At 37.1% G+C, this 23790-nt stretch overlaps 2 protein-coding genes across 16 annotated transcripts in view; one reads left to right on the top strand and one right to left on the bottom strand.

Moving 5' to 3' along the window:
- Positions 1–23790, bottom strand: part of TRMT1L (tRNA methyltransferase 1 like) — a 186295-nt gene that overhangs the window by 26773 nt on the left and 135732 nt on the right. Inside the window, exons 1-7 of one of the 3 annotated variants that reach the window (XM_059076627.2) lie at positions 15155–15704; positions 10741–10851; positions 9278–9391; positions 6091–6155; positions 4332–4461; positions 2752–2875; positions 2178–2257 (exon numbers count right to left, since the gene is read on the bottom strand). In XM_059076627.2, coding sequence (XP_058932610.1) covers positions 2178–2257; positions 2752–2875; positions 4332–4461; positions 6091–6155; positions 9278–9391; positions 10741–10851; positions 15155–15398 — 868 coding nt within the window. In that variant the 5' untranslated portion in view covers positions 15399–15704. Of the gene's footprint in view, positions 1–2177; positions 2258–2751; positions 2876–4331; positions 4462–6090; positions 6156–9277; positions 9392–10740; positions 10852–15154; positions 15705–23790 lie in introns of those variants that run through there. The other 2 variants (XM_059076639.2, XM_067029575.1) reach the window with 2 other exon arrangements.
- The window catches only part of SWT1 (SWT1 RNA endoribonuclease homolog), a 95799-nt gene continuing 87853 nt past the window's right edge, over positions 15845–23790 (top strand). For 6 of the 13 annotated variants that reach the window (XR_010839757.1, XR_010839758.1, XR_010839759.1 and 3 more), the window contains exons 1-5: positions 15908–15978; positions 16840–17374; positions 19585–19686; positions 21386–21469; positions 22976–23034. Coding sequence is in view for 8 of the 13 variants with exons in the window: in XM_067029486.1 (XP_066885587.1) it covers positions 19594–19686; positions 21386–21469; positions 22976–23034 (236 nt within the window). In the remaining 5 variants the exon portion in view is untranslated. Of the gene's footprint in view, positions 15979–16839; positions 17375–19584; positions 19687–21385; positions 21470–22975; positions 23035–23790 lie in introns of all 13 variants that reach the window. The other 7 variants (XM_067029507.1, XM_067029516.1, XM_067029544.1 and 4 more) reach the window with 6 other exon arrangements.

Raw genomic sequence — 23790 nt, forward strand, 5'->3', positions numbered from 1 at the left:
AGGGGACGTGGGTTCAATCCCTGGTCAGGGAACTAAGATCCCACATGCTGCAGGGCAACTAAGCCCACGCACCATAACTACTGAGCTCACCCACCCCAACTAGAGAGCCTGTGTGCCACAAACTACAGAGCCTATGTGCTCTGGAGCCCACGCCACAACTAGAGAAGAGAAAATCCGCATATCACAACTATAGAGAAACATGCGTGCTGCTACGAAGAGCTGCGCACCACAATGAGTGCCACAACAAAAGATCCCACATGCCACAATGAATATGCTGCATGCTGCAACAAAGACCCAACCCAGCCAAATAAACAAACAAATATTAAAAACAAAAAATCCAACTGGTTCAGAGGATGTGATCAGCTTAAAATCACTACTTCATCACATTTACCATATTTACAGAGACATTACTAATGATGATGATGATGGCAGTAGAAGTAGTAATAATACAATAATGATGATACTGAATACTTTTATAGCATTTGCTATATACCAGACACTGTTCCAATTTCTTTACATATGTTAATTTACCTAATCTTCACATTATTTTATGGTGGGTACCCTTCCTTTAGATAGATGAGGAAACTGAAGCATAAATTTCCTGTGGTTAGACAGCTGCCATGTTATAAAGCTGGGATTTGAATGCAGCCAGTTTGATTCCACAGTCCATGTTTTCAACCACTAGTTCTCCATGAGGAGAGGAACTTAAGGAGAGCTAAGTCATGCTTTCATCCTATTGGTACAAACTTCCCAAGAATACACTCCTATAACCTTTAAGAAGTAAGACATGGATTAGGTACAAGTGGCTTCTTAGAAATTTTCTACTTTTTCCATTATCTTTTCTCTACTGTTAAGTCCTTTTGGGAAAAATGTTCTCAATCTTTAAAATTTCACCGTACCCCACTGCCTAATGACTAAGCAATATTTACTGCATCACAAAAAAGAGACAACCAAACACCAACTGATAACTGATCACAGTAAATGTGTATTCTTGCAAAAAAAAAAAAAAATCCTATCTGAATCTGATCAAACCTGAAGGTCCAACTGCCAATTTACAGAAATACGAGAGATAGAGGAACCACATGATGGTTCATCTTATATGAACCATGGTGATGCAATCAGCAAAAATCTAGACTCTGGGAAACTCTACAGGGCAAATGACCTCTTATATCAACAAATAATTATCACACATACACACAAAATGATGGAAGGTAATAAAGATTAAAAAGAGACTTAAGAGACATACTAAAAACAATTGAAATATATAGTCTTTGTTTGGATTCTGATTTGAATTTTAAAAAATTATGAAATAATTAGGCATATCTAAACATTTGATGATATTAAAGAATTATTCTTAATTTTTTGTTTGATATGGTATATGGGTTTTAATTTTTAAAAGTCCTTGTTTTTTACATATCCCATTGAAATATTTACAGATGAAATGATCTGTGATTTGTTTCAAAATAATGGGGATATAGAATGGGGGAATGAGGTATAAGGGAAAGTGCATGGGGATACATATACAAGACTGAGTATGAATTGGTAATTTCTGAAGTGAGTGATGGATATAAAAGAATTCATTTATTATATGCTCTACTTTTGTATATATTTGAAAATTTTCCACAATAAAAAAATTTACCTTGGATCTTTTTTTATATCAAAATATTTTGCTACATACGATATCCATATAAATTTCCTAAGAAAAGATACTGTACCAGAAGGTGGGCAAAAGGTACAAATTTCCAATTATAAGATAAATAAGTACTACGGATGAAATGTACAACATGATGACTACGTACAGGTAACACTGGTATATAGGAATGTTAAGAGGGTAAATCCTAAGAGTTCTCATCACAAGGAGAAATATTTTTTTCTTCTTTCTTTTCTTCTTATGATATTGTATCTACATGAGATGATGGATGTTAGCTGAACCTACTGTGGTAATCATTTCACAATATATGTAAAGCAAATCATCATGCTGTACACCTCAAATGTGTACACCTGTACAGTGATGTATGCCAATTATTTCTCAATAAAACTGGGAAAAAAATCTCTTCAGGTTCACATGATATAAACAAACCCTTAGTTTTCAAAGTGGCTAAACAAAAAAAAAAGGGAAAGAAAAGATACTGTACAGATCTGATAAAGTGGGGTTCCAAAAAGGCTTCATTACTTACCAGTAGCTCCAAAGGCATCTAGACATTCCAAAGGTTTTCGTTCCTTAGCCAAAGCAGCCAGTGTACAGAATATTAGCTGCCTAGAAGAAAGTATAACAATCAAATAATTTTACGGCACCATGGTTTCATCATTGTAGATTTTATTTTAAGAATAGTGAGAAATGGGGCTCGTATTTACTATGCAAACTGTTTTGGAAAGAGACCTAATATTATATTCCTTACTTAACAGTACAAGAACTAAAAACCTGTGAAATTAAACTACAAATCAAATTGGGTTTTATTAACAAGTATTCACTATGAATAATGATTTTATAAATAAAACTTGCCCACAAACTTGCCCAACTTGCCCAACATGTTCATTTAATTATATAAAGTTAGACCTATTTTACTCTGAGAAAGAAACTGGTTTGGTAGAAAAAAGAGAGAAAACAATCATTCTGAGAAAATGCTAAAATAAATGATTTTCAATCTATATCTAGTTTTAAGTCTCAGTATATTAGAACAAAAAGATTAAGAAAAGGTACATCTGTAATTATTTGAAACATACCATAATCCTGTTTTTAATTTATCTTACCGATTTAGTTTCATTTTGGGATTAAAATAGGAATCTGTTTTCTGCGGTACAGAATAGTTGGGACAAACTTGTACATCTGTGTCTGCCTCTTTCAAAATTTCATTAGGTGGTTTGGCAGCAGAAGCTAAAATTACACAAAAAAAAAAGATTTCCAGTGAAATACAAAATAATTCTAAATATCAAAAACAATATACATTAAAAAAAAACCTTCCTTTATAATATTTCATGTTAATGAAATCAGTTGAGTAGATGCCAAAAAAATCTCCCCAAACTGACCTACCTAGCACTGTCTCTGGAAAAGAGTAGTACTCAGTTACGTATTTGGTGGATTAAAGTTTGTCAGCTTAAAATCTTAACTGTCTAGCACATCAATATATCTGTATACCTAGTTAAGAATAATCAACCTAAGATAGCACAAAATCCTAAAATACCTTTATTACTCATCAAACACTACATTGTGTTTATATAGGTTGGTTGCTAAATATATTTTACTGTGATTTAAACATTAGAAAATTAACCTCTCTGTGTAGTTACATTCCATTAGCCGGCATGGATGACTAAGAGTCACTATATTTCCTGAATGTGCTTGACTTCAGAACACTTTCTCATAATTATGATTTTAAATCACAAATTATATTCAAACAGCTGTAAGCTAATGTAAAAAAATTATTCTACATTTAATAAACATTAGAATCATTTAGCTATAAACCCAAATGAAACAGTGATGTGTTTGTGTGAATATACTTTAAATATTTAAGAAAAGAGACATATGTAATATGTGTGGGGGAAATATAATTGAGATTCTCTATGTTTGGATTTCTTGATAACGTTACTATCAGAATGTTAACTAAATGGGAACCATATTTCCCTTCCTACAATGCCAAATAAAAGTAATCTTTCCTAGTGTTGTGTTATATATCTTTCTATACTCAACAAAGTGTCAAGTCACATATCTCACAAGATCAGCCTTTCTCAAACCAGGTTCTGTGAGTAAATTAAGCTCTTCAAATAATTATTTCAGTGACTTTTTTTTCAATTCTTAAAGGAAAGGTCCAGAGTACCATTCTATATGTATATGAGAGAAGTTAATTCATTACATATAATGGATGCCTTAGGGCAGGAGGGCTTAATTCTTAATTCTTGCAAAGGAACTGTCTCAGTATTAACAAGCTACTAATAACTTGGTATCACTCAGGATAATAGAGTCTGTATATATCACTCTACCTCCTTTCTCCAGTGTTTTTCGATAATAAGTATAACACAGTTATTGGTACAGGAGCCGTCATTCATAATAAAATTCTATAGTCTTTCATTAAGATACCTCTATTTAGTTGAACATCAGTTACTTTTTTCTACCCATATTTAATATCTATCCCAGATATTAAATGTATCTGTTAAATTGAGAACAGCTGAATATTGTTGGGAGTCTCACAGATACAAAACAAAACCTGACAGATTTGTAGTTAACTAAATGATTTGGTTAAGTCACTGTATTTTGTCTGCTTGATATCTGAAAAGAATAATTAGACCATTGTTTAAGAATTTACTTATTAACATGTTAATGAGATTGCTCAACTTACCAGCAATATACGTGGATTTAGTCTCTCCTTTATTCACATGGCGCCTAACATGTCCTAGCATATCCGTCCTTCTGGTGATTGTTGCTGAACAAATAATACAATGATAATGGGCTCCCATTTTACTGGATATCTATCAAACAGAGTATTTAATTTAAATACATAAATAAGTTACTAAGACAATGAAGTAAAAGTTTATTTAATATTGTAAATTTATGTATGTTAGTGTATTTAGGGTTTAACATATAGAAGATAGTATTCATTTTGCCATGTGACTTTGAAAGGATTTTTACTTCCTTATCTATATTTACATATGCTTTTTAATCTTATTTTACAATAGGCCACAAGTTTAATTTCTTAGTTTTTTCCATTCATTCTAATCAGCAAATAACTGTACTCTATCTTCTATAAGCAGCACTTCACAAACGGTATGACACTAGCAGCAATGTGCTGGTAGATGTATAGCAACTGGCTCTCCAGGAAAATAAAGCCCTGATTTGTAGTGTCTGCAGCTGTCTGTGGTTTATGTACTCTACCATGGCCGAGGTCAAGCTACAACTGTGACATTTGCAGCTACCAATGTGACATCACTGAACATGAATTTGGGAAGAGATGTGCAATATCATACCAGAGAACACTGCCACAGTGCGGATATAGAATACATAAATAACGTTAAGAGCACAGGTAAAAGTAAAATGTAGTAAAATAAATGGAAAGTAGTGAGTTGAGTATTCATTACCTTTGTTTTTAATATAATTTATTTACTTTTAAGTTTATATAATTTAATTTTTGATGATGGCCACATTTAACAACGAGCTTTCAAGATTTCTGGAAAATTGAGCTAGTTCTAGCACACTACTAAATGTTAGAGACAGAATAAAAAGTCTATTTTTCCAAGTAAAAATTCTCACTTTATAGTTCCTTATTTAGCTAAGAACAAAAATACCACTCTAACAGCTCCTTCCTGCTTTTGATGCCTTTTTACTCTTACGTCCTATTTACTCGGGATCATAGAGCAAGGAGAGAATAGTCAAGAATATTGCACAAGGTTCCTTATGGCATTGTGGTTATCATATTCAAAATATCTTAGATAGGGTTAATGGACTAAGCATTATCCTAACTACTTAAGAAATGTTTGTTCCCCCCACCCCAGTTCTTTACTTTTTTTAGTGACTTGAAAGGAAAATTAATAATGAGGACCCATCAAACTAATATGCATTCAGGATAGTGTCACTATAAAATATTTTATAATTTGTATTTCCCAAAGGTCAAATCTATCCTAAAAGTAAACACACATACTTTTTAAAAAAAGTTAGTAAGATTTCAGAAAGTTTCTTCATTCTGTCCTTTGACAAATTAAGAGGAAGAACATAGGGAGGATGAGTATGAATCGACACATATTAAGATATTTACTAAACCATAGAAATTAAAGGCTCTTATTCCATGATCAAAATTTATTTTGAAAGAAAAAAATTACTATTTAAAAATCTCCATTCCAAAATTAGTAAGTGGGTTAATTTTCCTTTTGAACAGAAGAGAGCAGGTGATCTGACTGAAATTAAAAACTTTAAAATGAAAAGTTCAATAGAGCAACTTCTTTCATACATTTCATATTTTTCCTACTATGGTAATCTGAAAGCCCTTGTAAACAAAATCTTAAACTCATTGCTGAATATGCACATTTTAGTCGTAAAGCAAGTCAAAATTGCACTTTCTTTAGGGACAGCTAAATCTAAAAAAAACAAATCTACCATGTGATTACCTGTTCTCCAATAATGTTTGGTTTCACTGGTCGACAAGGTAAGTGACAGATGCACATCCTGTAACCTAGAATGAAGAATGAAGAATTGCTGCTTGTCTATCACTGTTCATTAAGTATTCAATTATTATTATCAATTACTAGCAAATTTTATAAGAATAATTGAGATTATTCTTATATTTGTAATGTCATAATTTATTTGAATGAGACTGCCTTAGTTTTATGCACTTGCTGTATATGACATAGTATAAAAACAAATACAGGAGATCTAGGTTCAAAATCTGATTCTGCCAAAAATATGTGTTACCTTGGATTAGTCAGCTTCTTTGGGACTCAGTTTTATCATCTTTCTGCCATCTTGACTTTTTCTTAGGCTTCATCTTCTTTGCCTTATGCTGCATTTACCATTATACAGCCTCTTCTTCATTTATGATACAGCACTATCTTAGTTCTCTTCCCATCTTTCCTACTTAATCTTCTTTACAGATTCTTTTCCCTCTCTCATACTCAAAAATGTAGATTTTCTGTATGCATGATGTGCTACATATATTTTTTCTCATTTCCTTGGTAACTGTAGTGCCTTTCATGATTGCAACTATCTCCCCTGTGAGAAGGAATCCCAAATTATAGCTCTCTTACCAACTCATTCCTGAGGGCCAGATCTCTACTTCCAATTGCCTAATGAAGACATATGACTGGTTATTTCAAAATCTACTGTCGGGATTCCCTGGCGGTCCAGTGGATAGGACTCCATGCTTCCACTGCGGGGCACATGGGTTTGATCCCCGGTCCCTGTTCGGGGAACTAAGATCCCACAAGCTGTGTGACGCAGCCAAGGAAAAAAAAAAAAAAAAAAAACAAAAAAAAACCCAACAACAACAGAACTCCAAAAAACCTACTGTCAAGGACTAAAATTTTCATTTCCTCTTGAACCAGGTCTCTTTTTCACCTTTTTAATGAATGAAAATGCCTTCTAGTTACTCCCAATTCAAAAATTAAGTTAGCTTTAACTCCTTTCTTCTCATACTTTACATGCAATCATTTATTTGTATATGTTGAAGTGTCTCAGGACTCAGACCTTGGACAACAACTTTTTTCCACCTATATGTACTCTTAAGGTTATCCCACCCAGTCTTATGGCTTTAAATACCATCTATATTCTGACAACTCCCAAATATGTATCTCTAGCCCAAACCTTTTCCCCAAGGTCTAGATTCATGTAGCCTCCAGGCTACTTGATATCTCCACTAGATGCATCTCAACATTTGCATGCCTAAATCTGAGGACCTGTCCTTCTTTCTCATACCTAATGCAGTCTTCTCCATCCCAGTAAAGGACATTTTTCTAGATGCTCAAGTCTCAAACACAAGCGTTCTTGCCTTTTTCTCCCTCATGTCACTTCCATTCCTTCAGCAGATCTTATTCAACATATTTGCCAACTACTTTGAAGCCTGCTCACAAAGACAAAATCTATCATGTTCACCATCTACCAGATGATCACCATGTGAAAGAACCCAACAACCTAATGTACATGAAAGAGTAAAGCAATACTATGAGCCATCAAAGAGAAAATAACTTGGAGGAGGGAGACCAAACCTAAAGATTAAACAATGGCTTAAATAAAGCAAATAAAAGAGACCTTTGTAATTAAAATGAGATCTTTCTTTTTTGATAAGTCAATATGGTTTACTATACATTCTTTTTTTTTTTGGTGGTACGCGGGCCTCTCACTGTTGTGGCCTCTCCCATTGAGGAGCACAGGCTCCGGACGCACAGGCTCAGCGGCCACGGCTCACGGGCCCAGCCGCTCTGCGGCATGTGGGATCTTCCCGGACCGGGGCACGAACCCGTGTCCCCTGCATCCGCAGGCGGATTCTCAACCACTGCGCCACCAGGGAAGCCCTACTATACATTCTTATAAATAATTAAACATAAGACATACAGCTTCTGAATTAGTCTCTAATTCCCTTTTCTCTAGGTAATTAGTGATAATCTAAGAAAATAATTCTGGTATAGTTCTGGCTTCTTTTTTTGGGTGTCTTATAATGGCTATTTCACTCAGTCTGGTTGAAACCCCAGATAAGCACATTTGACAATGACTATACTTATATAATCAAATACAAATATAAGTATATACATGTTTAAGATTGATATTTAGGGCTTTTTGTGGGGGGGTACTTTTTGTTTTTATCCCATTTATTGCTATTTTCATTAGTAGTTTACCATGGAAATCCTTCCAAGTAAACTGGTATAGATCTAATATACTCTTTTCAATGGCTGCATAATATTTCATGGTATGTATGTACCATAATTTATTCAATCTTTTATTTTAGTTCCAAGTTTTTGTCACTAAGCACCTGCTGCAATGAATATTCTTGTACACCTATCCTTGTGAATTGCTGCTTTTACTCCTAGGAAAGGGAGTGCCTGGTGGATGAATATTTTAAATTTTTTAAATGTTGCCAGATCTCTTTCCAAAAATGCTGTAATATATAATTCACTATCTCAGAATCTAATAATTCACTGTCTCTATGAAGTATTTTAACTTGGTAAGATGTTGTTTTTTGTTATTCAACTTTATTCATTTCTTTATATGAGTCCTCATTAAACTTACTCCCTCAAATTGTGTCATTTTTGTCACTATTATAACTGTTTTTTTTCTAATTTCCATTTATCTAGAGTAGAGAGACTCTGATTTTGAATATTTATCTTGTATCTCACCACTGTTCCAAATACTCTCATTAACGGGCTTTTTAAAGCCATCAGTAGAAAAAAAAAGATGTTTCTTCTTTTTTCCAATATTCATACCACTTATTTTATTTTCTTGTTTTACTAAATTTATTATATCTTCAAAAATATGTGTAAAATTGTAGTTGTTCTAATATAAAAGGAAAAGTATAATCTATTAAAACATGGTTCAATAAGTAATGTGGACCTTCAGCGCCAAGCAGGTATACCATACAGAAGAGATGCTTAATAAATGTTTGCCACACTGAACTACTGGTGTCACATCTATCTATTGCCTAGAGAGCTATATGGTCTTTTATTAATAAATACATTAAAAGAGGGCCATAAATCCTTCATAATTTTAAACTGAAAATATTTGATTATGTTTTCATTAAAATTCCAAAACTGGTACCAAATCTTTAATTTCATTTACATCACTTTTAACAAGCACAAAAATACTAACCTTCAAATTCAACTGAGACTTTCCAGTGTAAATTTTGAAGGTGACGATGAAGCTTATGACTATTACAAGCTCTGAATTTTTCCTTGGGGCACAATGGACAAGCCTGTTTGTTTCCTGTTAAAGGAAAAGGAACTAATAAAGCAGAGAATATACTAGCTATTCATGTTTAAATTTAGCTACAAAAGAAGTAATGGGGAACCTCTCTTGCCTCTGCCCTTTACCCCCCAAAACACACACTCACACACCTTAGGTAATATCTTTCTTAACATTAGGGAGAAGTCACTCCTGCCTCAGCAGGCACTTAACAATAGTTGTTTTAGCACATGGTCAGTGACTTATTTTTTTACCTAAAACTCTCCTCTCTGTGGCTAGCAGATATCCTTGTTGCCACTGGGAAAAGAGAGGATGAGGAAGTGATGATCTACATGATACCCCTCCAGCCAAAGTGCCTGCCAGAGAGAATGTCATTCTGTACTTTGAGCAGGAGAAAAGGCAGCAGTTGTCACACTCCCAGAGGGCTAGGAGCTGGGCAGAGAGCATAAGTATCTGCTCTGATACTCTTCTACTCTAGCAGCAACAAAAATAGTTAATGTGTGGAGTCAGAAAAATGGAAGAAGGAAGTGGAAGGAGTACCCTGGATCCTATATAATTGCTATTCTGAGACTGAGGTCATGGTTACAACCATTGTATCCTATTACTAAATTTGTAAGTTCTTCCTTCTTTATTAACATATTCTTGAAAAGATTATGTATTAAGTAAGTTTTATTTAATTCGAAATGTAATGTATCTTAATAAAAACTTTGACAGTATACAAAAGAATTAAAATCTCAAATCCAGGTTTAAAGCAATAAAATATACAGAAATAATAACTCAATTTTTAATCCAACAAATATCTTTCACACATAGCACATGGCAAGTATAAGCACAATTTTATATATATATATATATATATATATATATATATATATATATATATATATATATATATATATATATATATACTCTGCCTACTTCAAAAAACTGTGAGGAGATCTTGAGGATGAAATCCAAGCACAAGGATGGCAAAGTAGAAAGAGAAGAGCTTGGGGCACTGACAACATTGTGAAACTCTGTACCAGCCCTAAATTGCCAGCCTTGGGACTTCTTTTACATGAGAGAATATAAGCCTCCATACTACTTTTGGATTTCTGTTACTCATAGTAAAATGCAATTCCTTACTTTTAGCATACAAAGCCCTTATATAACCATGAGACTGTAATTTCCTTGAGAAGTTGTGAAATAACTTATCTCATAGCACCTTTGCATGTAGAAGGCTATAATTTCCTAAGTAAAAAAACATTATTTTACTTCTGCTCTACTTCAGTGAAAATAAACAAGTCTATGTTTAGAAAAATTTTCATTTGTTGAAAGATGACAAATCATTAGAAATTGAGAAAACACACATTTTCAAATCATGGAAATACCTGCATCAAGATTATCTGAGTTCAGTGAACTGGCAGAGTCAAAATCCCCTTCAGTTACGAAAGCTAACTTCTCTAGATCAGCAAGCTGCCTTTGAATTGAGATGTGTCTCTCTGAAAGGAAATTTTAAGAGTTAGAAAATTATGCTTTAACAATCTGTATTCCAACTTCATTTTTATTTGATCACGTCACATGGAATTTTACACTTCTATTTCCTATAGCACAGTGCCCTAGTACCTAGATGGGAAACTCAGTTTAAAAAATAACAAGTGTGCCTAAGAAGGCAGAGTTGGGGAAAAAACTCCGCTGTGTAACCTCACAGCTTTCAAATTCTATCTTATTATTCAATATAATTCTACAAAAGAAAGGTTCTTGTCTGTACAAAACACTGAAGCCATGTTTCCTGTTTTCAAAGAACTTTCAACCAGGTGAGAGAGATTAATGCGTTAACTACTAACTAGAACACAAGGCAGGATGAAATGAACCCTAGGGGTAAAGGTGGCCTACAGAGGAAGGAGTAATTCATTCCAACAAGTGCCCCTGGGAATGTCTTCACTGAAGAAGTGGCATTTGACTGAAATTTAGGGCATGAATAGAATTTCAATAAGTAGAGATTTGGTGTCAGGCCTTATAAACTGAAGTAACCTAATAAACAAAGGCATGTGGTGTAAAAATACACAGCCACCTACCTCTATACCACTCCTGGCTGGAAAGTAGTATGTTTGGGGGATAGAGTTGGTAGAAAGATATGCAGCCAAAAATGTATCATGGAAGGCATAAATTCTATGCAAGTTAGTTTGGACTTTACTCTTCAGGCAATGTTAATTCAGGTTTCTGAGGAAATCAAAGACATGATTTGAATGCATTTCAGGAGGGTACCTCTGGCTGTAGTACCAAGGATCAATAATTGAGGTGAGAAATTAGTAACAGAAAAGTACTGGAGAAGAGAAGGTAAAAAAAGAAGCAAAGAACTTGGGATGTGAAAGTAAAGGTGAAGATTAAAGGACGATCCTGAGATTTAATGATACTGTTAACCAATAAAGGAAGCAGAAAACACTTTTGGCAGAAAGGAAGAGGAAAGAGGAGACAAGGGAATTTAGTTTTTTACACTGTGTTTGATTACTACTGGTATTAGGTACTCAAGTCCAGTAGGCAGTTGAATTGATTTTGGAGCTCAGGAGGGATTCTGAATAGATATAACTCATAAATACATGTTAGGTGAAACTATGAGCATGAGTAAGGAAGCGTAAGGGAAAAATGATGTGAAACAGAGAAGAAAAAAGCCAAAACTCAGTCCCAGTAACACATTTTCAGGTTACTCAAATATTATACATTCTTCAAATTACATACCTGTAGATTTTGGAATATATGAATAAATCCAAAATATATTTAACATTCTTAAGTCGTGTGTGGGATGCATTCCCCAATGCTGCTGAACCCACTACTGATTAATATAAATGGATACAATTTGTAAGTGAGGTATGGAGGTATGTAGATATTTGTAAGAGATGTTGAGGAAAATCAAGAGGGTACATTCAAAAAGGAAACATGGTATGGAGAATCAAGATAATGCAGAAGCCAAGAGAGAAGAGACTGTAAAAGAGAAATGCTCAACATTATGACAAATAGTTGTAGATTTAGTATTTAGCAAGTCTCTAGTGACCTTTAAGAAAGAAGGTTCAGTGAGATGTCTGAGAGTACAAATGGGATTGGAAGGAGAAACCAAGTTTAGAAAATCAGCATAGATTTTTTTTTTCAAGAAGTTTGGTAGTATAAAAAAGGAGATGGATGGGATTGTAACTTTTTTCTTTCAAGGATAGAGAGACCTGAATATGTGTAGCCCCAAGGAAAGGAACATTTACAAAGTGGAATCCTGAATATGCAAGACTAGGACGTCTGACAGGAAAGGATCCCCAGTGAGATAGGAGTCAATGGGGGTAAACCACAAGGCTCTCTAATATTAATTATATAATTAGATTATACAATTTCTCGACACCGCTGTCTTCCTGCCTATCCCTCTCCAAGCTTCATGCCCAGTTGCTTTGTTTTCCTTCTGTATAATTTGTGTTCTTGTTTGTCTCCCCTACAAATAAGCAGTAAGTAGGCAAGGGCTATGTCTTATTCATCTTTGTAACGGTTAAGTGCCTAGTGCAGTAACTTGCACACCGCAGGCACTAAAGTTTTAAACTAATTTTTTAAAAAAATTATTAGTCTTTTTGGATGCAGTAGCACACTGAGTCAATAATTTTGGAATTCAATTCAGCACTGTCAGACATTCCTGCTAAAACTTATTAAAAAACAATTTTTACCTAATTCTAAAATGAGAAAAACAAGGAGCAACAAATGCTATTGGTTAACTTCTTATACCAGGTATTGTTCAAATGACTTAACAATGAGATACGATTTCTATAAGCAGGTAAAATTTTTTCCCACTTTACAAAAATCTTTAATTGCCAGGTGTCTGACCTTACTGTCTAGTAAGATTCAGGCAATGAATCCACATGTAGAAACCAACCTATTTAATTTGAAATCATAAAAGCTTTTGGCTTCCATAGTTCAAAGATATGTGTGTGTGGAACAAGATATATAGTGCTACATAACGATGTGCTTATTAAATCATTCCAACTACTAAGTAGTACAAAGTAAGCGAAAGGGGCCTGGTAAGCTAGAAAAACTGAAAATCCTGTGGTCCGCTATCGAAGTAAACTCTAAAAGATCTGTCTAAATAAAGAGTCCTGATGTGCCTATGTACATCTCTAAAATCACTTTCTAGTTCAATACAGTAGTTATCCGTCAATCTGTACTTAAAATCACTCAATCTTTTTGTAACACACTAATCCAGAAGTCAATTGGCAAACCTCTTGTTAAATCAGATGAGTCCAAGGTGCTAGGAGGTTCTTTTAAAAATTTTTTCCTCAATTTTCAATTCTATTTCAGATATGCCATCTTCATCTTGCCTAGTTAAGACTGATTTCAGAGGGCTAACTAGACCATCTAAAAATAATTTTTAAAATGTGATTAATATGTTTCTAATGCATTTCAAGTTCTCAGTCATTACCTACTTGTCCCAGCAATGCATTTTCAGGTTTCTCAAACATCTTGCATTCTTCAAATTACACACTTGTAAATTTTGGACTATATGAAGAAATCTTTCCAAACTATATTCAACATATTCTTGATGGTGGGGAGGTGGAGAAAGCATGCATTCCCTAAAGCTGTTCAACCACCTCTGATAAACATAAAAATAGCCCATGACATGAGTTAGGGAGGATACCTTACTCAGTAAAGTGTTCCTCCTCTTCCCCCATTGTAGTTGTGGATGAAGAAACAACTGGCCTTATTTTGCACCTACTAGCTCTGATACTGTGATGAGGAGGGGCCTACTAGAGGCCTGCTGACTTTGTCTTTTCTGTGATCTGCCCTACTCTTACATCTACTATAACAATTTATATGTTGTTTTAAAATTGTAAAATAATTCTATTAGATTATAACTGTCCAAATGTTTTATAAACAATCTCACAACTAGCTTAGAAGTAGAAAGGACAACGAATTAACTTAAGGTATTTTGTTATGATTCAGAAAGAGCATAAAGGTCAATTTTGGGACTAAATTTTTAAAGAAAACTTTCTTAGACCTTACATTTGAAAATGTTCAGAAGATTCTTAAGAAGGTTACTTATCAATCTTTTAAATTCCTTTATGGTCCAATAAATCATCACTTAGAAAACATGCAACCACACTCAGAAGCAAATAATACGGGCTATTAATTTTCAACAGCCGACTTCTGATGGAAAAACGTACAAAATTCAATTGGTATTTATGTCTGAGGGAAGACATCTGTAATTCAGCCGACTCTTTCTTAAACTATACATCAGCCTCAAATTCTTTTTGGAAGCAAGCTGCTAAAGAAAATGAAATAATGAGAAAAACCCATCTCTTGTCTCTGTCGAGGCACAAAAGCTAATTGACAGCAACGGTTGCTAAATCTTGGCAGTTAGCATCTACTACAGTAAACAGGTTGCCTCAGTTACTCTATCACATTTTAAAGGACTCAGTGAACCATGGCAGACGGGGCTGAGAGGGGAACTACCAAATTAGGTGTAATTTCTAATTTTTGTACCAAAAAAAGACTCCCTTTAACGAAGAAGCTCACAACCTCATTATTTCCCTCTATCTGCAGCACACCTGGCCTCCACGGATCCTTTACTGTGAGGTCCCCAAGGTTTGTGGAGATGCCTTCCCCCATCCTACACCCGTTTTACCCGCTATACGGGCTCCTCCTTCCTCCCCCCATTTCTCTAAAACTGCCTTTCCCCATAATAAACCATCCCAGGGGAGAAGGGCCTCCCCTACTCCCCAGCAAGGCGCACTTTCTCGCTTCTCCTGCGGCAGACAGATCTTGGCCTCCTGCACTTACTGCTTTCAGCCTCATCAGGGGCAGAGGCTAGGGACGGGGACAGGGTCGGAGCCTGGGCCAGGGCAGGGGCTGGGACTGGAGCCGTGGCCGGAGTCGGGGCCGAGGCCGGAGCCGAATCCGGGGCCGGAGCTGGGACCCGAGCCGAGTCCGGGGCCGGGGTCGGGACCTGGACCTGGGCCACTTCCACCTCCTCCTCCTCCTCCTTCTCCTGGGGCAGCAGCTCCTCCTCCGCCATATTCTCCATAGTTACCGCCTCCGTGCCAGGCCCGACCGGGGACCAGGAGGGGCTCACGGCGGGGTGAGACAACTGGCGTGAAAGCCCAGAGGGCCGGATCCGAGGAGTGGGGAAGCAAATGGGGAGGGCGGGATGCGTGCAACAGACAAAAGACGAAGAACCAGTGACCAAATCCAGTCAGCAGAAAAATAAAAAACAACAGACAGCGATTCGCGGTCCCGTCCGCTTCCTTTTCCCCGAGACGTTACGACGCCAGCCCAGACTGCGCAGGAGCGGGCTGGGGACGGCGTCCAATGAGGTCAGAGAGTTCCGTTTCCGCGGTGCGTCTCCGTCCTAGGCGTCAACCACCGAATTCAGCCAAGACTACAATACCCAGGGTGCACCGCGCTGCATGGGGGGGCGGGGCGGATCCGGAGTTCCAAGTCCTCAGAGGAAGTGAAGGCAAAGCTAAACAAACGCTCGGGAGCGTTCGAGCGGTACCTTGCCACCGAGCGCAGAACTACGTTTCCCAGCGGGCATCGGGCTCGGGGTCCCTTTCCCTTGGCCTGGGCGTCCCGAGTCGCCACCGGCGCGAGCGCTGGTGAATAAGGTAGGGAGCCGGGGCGGGGTGGCGGGGGAATTGTTGACGTTACGCTGGGCAGGCTCCGCGCCTCACTTCGGTACCGTAGCGGGCGGCCGGCAGGACGGACGGAGGATTCCGGGTCCCTTCGAGCCTGGGCTGGGCGACTCTGGGGGCGGACTTGGGGTTGAGCCTGCTCTGTGAAGGGTGGGGTTCTGGCCCAGCCCTTCCTCTGGGGCTGCCCCTCGCCTTGGCTAGGGTCAGGTCTGTTAGTACGCGAGCCTGTGGGCCTAGGCGGTTACAGGACGCTGACAAGCTTGTCTGTCAGTCAGGTGGACTTCGAGTTGGCGGTCTGCTGCTCATTTCGCTCCTTCACGCATACCGTGACCCGAACACTCTTTTCCTTTTGTTTTTATTTTTGCCCTAACCTACGTATTCCCAGTATCAGCGCTGCGCCGTGGCTGTAAGATTCCTGTGGATAGGGAATTTGGCGGAGTGGGGGCGGGGGGAGTGCCCTGTGCTTATATTTAGGCTGTTAATACGCAAAGCTCGTTAATGTGTTGAGCTCCGGGGCACTTGACTGATGCTATTCACATTCCTCAAGGCGTATGCAACTGAGTTCCCCGGCCCCCGTACTTCTCTTGCCTTTACTCTCTGAGCCTGCTTGAGCTTAAGCCGCGCTCCTTCAAGCCCTCTGGGGTAGGCAAGGGGAAAAATTTTGAGTTTTATGGCTACTCTGCCTGGGACTGGTCCGAATGTTACAGGCAGCAGGGCAGGAGAGGGAAACTCTTTTTAGTCTCAGGTTCTCGCACTAAAGTTCGGTTTTCCTAGTTAATAAAGCGGATACTTAATGCTTATCTCATTGGTCTGTTTATTTTCTATTTGTTTCAGTCCGCAGGGGAGAGCGAGTGTGATTATTTGGCAATTTGAAACTCAAAACAAGAATCTGGTCCTCCCTCCAATCCCCCAGTACCTAGGAAGTATATTTGGAGGGTTTTTCCCCCTCCTCCCCAATTTAATGGAAACACAATTTATCCCCTGGAAGTTTTCGTGAATTATAGTTCTAAAGCCCTCTTCGTGACCCCATCCCCAACTTTTAACTATTGTTCCTGGATGTATGCTGCCTCACTGCTCGTAACAGTTGATTAAAAAATGGCATAATAACATTATAACTTACAGACATGAGTAGTGGATATTTGTGCATAATCCAAGAACCAGTGATTTTTTAATTTCTAAAGGACTAGATGGTTCATTGAAAGCTTGATTCAATATGTCAGTTTCATTAATACCAGCTGGAAACCAGAAGATGAAATTGGTTAGATTTTTAGCCTGTGCATTCTGTAGGAATTTTAATTTTCTAAGCATGGTCCCTGCTCTTGAGACATCCTGAAGAAGGTATCTTCAGAGTTTGGAAGAATCATATTAAGTGAGTATGTTACTTATCTGTTGCTGCCTAAGTTATCTCAAAACTTAGTGGCTTAAAACAACAAAAACATTTATTACCCCACAGTTTGTATGGGTCAGGAATTCAGAAATGGCTTTCTGGGTATATCTGTCACTGGGTTTCATGAGACTGAAGTGAAGATACCTACCAGGGATGCTGCCATGTGAAGGCTTGCTTAGGGCTGCAGGATCAGCTTCAAAGGTGGCTTATCCACATGCCTGGCAGTCGATTCATTTTTGGCAGGAGGTCTCAGTTCTTCCTTGGTGGACTTCTCTTTGGGTTACTTGAATGTCCTCATGATATGGTGGTCGGCTTTCCCTTGAGTGAACAATTCAAGATAGAGTAAGACAGAAGCCACGATGTCTTATTAGACCTAGCCACATACTACCATATAGCAATATCCTGTTGGTTACGTGGGTCGTCTCTATTTATTGTGAGAGGGGACTACATAAGACTGTAATTACCAGGTAGCAGAGATCATCAGGAGCCATTTTGGAGACAGGCCAGCACAGGAAGTCTCCCCTCATTTAGTTTGTATTTTGATTTCCATAGAATCAATATGAATTTCACACTAATATGAGTATAAAACATTTGTCATAGTACACATATGGGTGTTTTTCCTTTGATAGTCCACTATCTGCAATGTTTTTTTTCAATTTGTCTTATGGGTAACAGGTTCAATTGTGTTTTTTTGTATTCACAGCACAATGTGAATGGGTTTAAATTGTAAAAGGTAACATAACCAGTCCATTGCTTCTAAGTAGTTCATCTCATGGAAGTTATTATTTTTCATTATGCCTTCCCCCGCTTCACCCCCCCAAACCTCCCATGGAATGGGATCCTTGAAACAAGAAAAAGAAATGAAGATTATTCCTCTAATCTGGAAGCTAAACTGTGAATTCAATTATTGCCATAAATTATCTTACAAAGCAAAATTTCTGGGTAATTTAGAATTTGTTCTTAGAAGTTTATGTTGGCTACTCTTTTATTAATTTTTATTATTATTAGATTTCTGTTAGCTATCAGTATTTTTATTCTTTCTTCCATAATCATCAAAACATTCTAAAAAGAAAACATTCTAAAAGTTTGATTTAGCATAATTGATCATTCTTTTATAGAACTTCAATTAGTGTGATCATGATTGACCAGGAGTAGTTGCAATTGCTTGGTTCCTAGTCTTTGTTATGTTCATAGTGTCAATACATATCACTGCCAGCAATAAACTCTCCTTTGGACTTTGCTTCTGGACCCCTTTTACATCCTCTTGCCCCAACAAACCTGGTGATATTCCCAATCTCTGGCCTCTGCGTTCCAGTACAGGATGGTTGTATACACTATCTTGACAGTGTTTATGACCATAAGGAATGACTGTGTGTTTGTTCTTTTTCCTGTCAGTAACTAACAGTATAGCCTTGATCCAGATTAGGGCTGGAAAAGTGAGACTGGGATGGGAAGTGGACACAGGGACTGGATCACCACAAGGTGGAAGTGGCTCAGAATGAACAGCAGATATTCTGGGGAAGAAAAATTCACTCATTCATTCACTCAGCAGGCATTTGTGAACACCTCCTCAGTTTTCAATACAGCATACTCTTCAAGAAGCTCAGGGTCTAGAAGAAAGACAACCACGTAAGCCAGTATTTGTGAAGACCCTACTGTGTACTATCCTGTACAAGGTATTTTTACATCCATAGTTTCATCTGAGTTCTTCAAAAACCTTCTCGGATGAGTTATCTTTATTTTACATATAATGAAACTAGGGCTCAAAAGAGTATGTATTTTGCCCGAAGTCTCACTCAGTGAGTGACGGAGGGTGTGTTGGGAAAATGAAGACTTTTGACTAGTTGGTTTTGAGGTGTATATAGGTGGGGCGAAACACAGCAGTCTGGCAGGCAGTTGAAAATGGTGTTGTGATGCTTGAGAGAGAAGTCAGGGCTAAAGGCATAGTTTTGGGAATCATTCCTAAAAAGGTAATAGATGAAGCTGAAGGAGGGGAACAGATCATTATGAGGGAGAATATAAGTAAAATAAAGTGGAACAATGAGAGAATCCTGTCACCTTGAGAATGGGTAAAATACGGAAATTATTTTGTAAAACTCCAGTCTTTAAGGAACTGAAAAAAGAATAATTTCTAATGTTTTTGTTGTGGCAGTGGTAAAACACACTTAATGTACTTTTGATATTTATTGTAGCTTTTCAAAATGTCCAGCAAAGAATCTTATGGAAAAAAAGAGAAATCTTGGAGAAAATGCACCGCCCCATCACCCAATGTTGATGAAGAAATAAGAATTCTGGTTTGTTGACCTAAAGATACCCGTTTTTACAGTTTATTTTTGTGTAATGAAAAAAATACACCTCAGTTTTAAAATGAGATATGTAAATATTTTGTTCTTCCCTTCTGACCCAGGAAAAGTCACTTGTTATTCTCATTCTTTACTTGCATTATTTTATTTATTCGTCACAGCTCTATGAGGTAGGTACTGTTTTTATCCCAGTTATACAGATGAAGAAACAGGCTTGGCGGTGTCCTCTGTGCTTCCTTCTCATCTTCTTAAACTATGATCTTTCAAGTGCCCAGCCTCAGTTCTCCTAGTGTAGTAAACTTCAATAACATTCTTTCACTTGCTTGGACCGGAACCCAGGTCCTCATGCTCTACCTGCATCCCATCTATCAGCAAATTCTACCAGCAGAGTCTGACTGCTGCCTCTACTTCTATCACCGTGATCCAGGCAATCAACTTGCTTTCCTAGGTTATTTCAGTAGTTTCCAAATTGATCTCCCTGCTTCCACCTTTGCCTTCTTGTGTTCTTGACATAACAGCAGAGTGATCCTCTTAAAATGTAAGATCATGTCACTCCTCTGCTCAATATTTTCTCGTCGTTTTCCACTTCAGAGAAAAAGCTGAAGTCTTTGCTGGGGCTGACAAAGTGAACTACTCTCCCCGTCTCATCTCCATTACATTCTCTCTTTGCTTTCTCTACTTCTTGGCTTCCTTGTTGTTCCAGTAAGCCAGGCACATTCCTTCCTCAGGGACTTTGTGCTTGCTGTTACTCCCTTTGAATTGAAAAATTTTCCCTAGATATCCACAGGGTTTGTTCCTTCATTTCTTTAGGTCTGTATTCAGATGTCAGCTTACCAGTGGGGCCTTTTTTGACTACTGTGTTTAAAATTGCAGCTGCCTCACCCTTGCCTGTCAGCCCTTCGTGACCCCTTTCTCTGCTTTATTTTTTTTCCATAGCATCATCTGACACACTAAATATAATATTTGCTTGTTTGTAAATACCTGCACTAGTTTTTAACCTCCATGAGGGCAGAGACTTTTATTGCTTTTTCATTAATCTGTCCTCACTGTCTAGAAGAATGTCTTTAATACATCGTAGGTACTCAAAATATGTTTGTCCTGGGTCTGTTGAATTCAGGATCCACTGAAAAATAACTGGATATATGTTTGTTTTTTTTTTTTTTTTTTTCCGGTACGCGGGCCTCTCACTGTTGTGGCCTCTCCCATTGCGGAGCGCAGGCTCCGGACGCGCAGGCTCAGCGGCCATGGCTCATGGGCCCAGCCGCTCCGCGGCACGTGGGATCCTCCCAGACCGGGGCACGAACCCGCGTCCCCTGCAGCAGCAGGCGGACTCTCAACCACTGCGCCACCAGGGAAGCCCATAACTGGATATATGGTTGTGCTGTGTAGAAGACGGAATTCCACATGGTGATGCCACTTCTCAGTGTCCTTGTCTGAGTCGTCTGCAGCCTTCTGCTGTAGCGCCTGTATCCCATCTCATACCTAGTTCAAGAGCACTTACATCTTCTGATTTCTAGTTGGGTCTTCCTTCCTCTTACCAATGTTTATATACCCTTAAACATTGTTCTCCTCTGAAATTTATTATTAATATAGAAAGAATCTTGATTTATAATAAGTGATGAAATACTGCTCTCTTATGCTGTGCTTTGTTTTGTGCTTTTCTTTCCTGTTTTCCAAATGGCATTCTTAGGATAAGAAAGAAAAAAACACCTCAGCAAATTCTACTAGTTCAGCTTGTTCTATAATATCAGTTTCAACAGAGAAGAGAAAACTGGTGAGTGTTTAGATACTGTAACTAACTCTAAAAATTATTTATATTTAAGTTTTAATGTGCAGTTAGAAGGTTTATGCTATAAGTTCCCCCACTACTTTTCCACTAATTGTTTTCTTTAATTATTCTTACTTTTTGATAGCCTCTAGACAGAAAGCCAGTTTTTTCTTTCTGCTGCTCGCTAAAAAGCGTTTATCAAGTTCTTTGTTTCTTTGTGCTAATAGACCCTATTATGCAGGATTAGACAGCATGAATATAAATTTAGACAGTTTTTAGGTCTTTCCCCATATATGGTTATATTTATCTTTACAATTTCGTTTTGAGATAGCCAAGGCACATACAGTGTTTGCATTTTCAGATTCAGAAATAGAGATCGAGAAAGTTAAGTGACTTGTCAAAGGACACAAAATTATTTGCAGCAACAGAGCCAAGTCCAGATTTCTTTCCACTGTCTCACAAGTAATTTGAAACAGTGACAGCAGACCTAACACATTAACCTAGTACATGGGTGGTTATGAAGTACTCATCATATTCAAGTGGGAGTTAGGCGTATATCAGGATAGCTACACAGTTGTTGTAGGTAATAAGAGAAGGTAGTTGTGAACGTTCCATGAATGCACATGGGTTTTTAAGAATTTGTTTTCTCGTAATGAAACTGCTGTTGCATTTTATTCTTGCTTTATTAAACTTCTTAAAACATTGAATTTGTTATATTTCTCCTCTGTTGAAAAATCTTCACTTACTTTTTTAGTTTATCATTTAGGACCCTCCTAAATTTGGTCACACCTTAACTATCCAGTTTTCTTTTTTCTTCTTCCTCAAAACAGTCCTGCTTCTAGCGAGGCAAGTTTAGTTTCTCTGCTGAATTTACACCAGTAGCCTCCAGCTTCTTAGAATGCCTAAACATTTTTAACTGAGAATGCCTTTTTCTTTTACCTGTTAGTCTTTATTCAATATATGTTCAATCTTTAGCATATTTTTTGTCTACCTTTTTTTCCTAGGTACATTCCAACTTTTGGTGTTTGAGGTTTTGAACTCTTTACAACTTGCTGTTTATTGTCCTGCTTTGACACTTATGTCCTTTATGTTAGGTTATTTGTACATATCCTTCTTTCTACTTTATCCTTTTACTGTACTCTGAACTCTTTGGGACAGGGACTATACCCTCTTTCTCTATTATTTTTGTTGTGCCTAGCTGTTGTCCCCAGAATACATAGAGAGACAGGGTGGTAGAATAGAGAGGGTAGACAGATCTGGTTTCAGATCACGGCTCTGCTACTAACTTGCTCTGTGATGTTGAGGATATTTTTGCTCTGTTTGAGCCTTGGGTACTTTATCTGTAAAACAGAGATGATAATAATAGCTGTCTCACAAGATTATTGAAAAGATTTAGTAAATTATTGTGTCAACCTATTCACTAACACATTGGTTTGGAAAAAATACCGTCTCCCAATCTCCTTCCCCAGTGCACAATTTATATTTCCTAAATGATATCTTTTTTTCTTTCAGAAATCAGATCATACAGATATTCTGTGCTGTAATATAAAAAGAAGACAAGAACTGAAAAGGTAAGTTTTCTCTTTTTCATGATATATTTTTACTTTTTTAAAGTTTTGAATTGTGAGACTAAATACATTCGCAAAATCCTTTATTTTGGTTAGTACTGTTTTGCATGCAAATATTTATAGCTAAATCATAGATGATGATTAATTTTCTTAATATTTGTTTAAATTTAAGAAAAAGTTGAGTGAAATGAAAAGTCTATCAGAATTCTATGCTATGTAAATACTGCTTTCAAATAAAATGTAAATTTTTATCTCAAGTAATTTGATTTTGACGTACCCTTATAAGATATATAACTTCATTATGTATAGTAATGGAAGAGGTTATGAGGCTGATTTAATAATTTTGGATAAATTATCTTTGCATATTACCCATGAAGAGAATATGTAACTTATTGAATTGGTAAGGGTCTAAAACCATGTTAATTAAAAACAGGTTATGGCTACAACTAGAGAACTTGGGGAATAGTGTTAGGAATAACGGAGATTATTTCTCCTTAGTTTTCTGTGTTCTTTGGATAAAAAATTCAGAGAATTTTGTGGTGAAGGAATTCTTGCCACTAATGGGGGTAAATAAGTATAAAAAGTATAATGCATGATAAAAGTTGGTAAGATCAAAGTTTCTCTGAAAATAAGGACTTACAGGAAAACAATTAAAGTGGCAGTAAATCTATGAATAAAACTTCTGCTTCCCTGACAAGCTCAGTTAATGTTTGCTAAAATCAAAAAATCCAGCTTGCCTCTTTTTCAGTTTTTCTTTTG

Source organism: Kogia breviceps, chromosome 1 (genome assembly GCF_026419965.1).
Source record: "Kogia breviceps isolate mKogBre1 chromosome 1, mKogBre1 haplotype 1, whole genome shotgun sequence".
Taxonomy (NCBI): Eukaryota; Metazoa; Chordata; class Mammalia; order Artiodactyla; family Physeteridae; genus Kogia; species Kogia breviceps.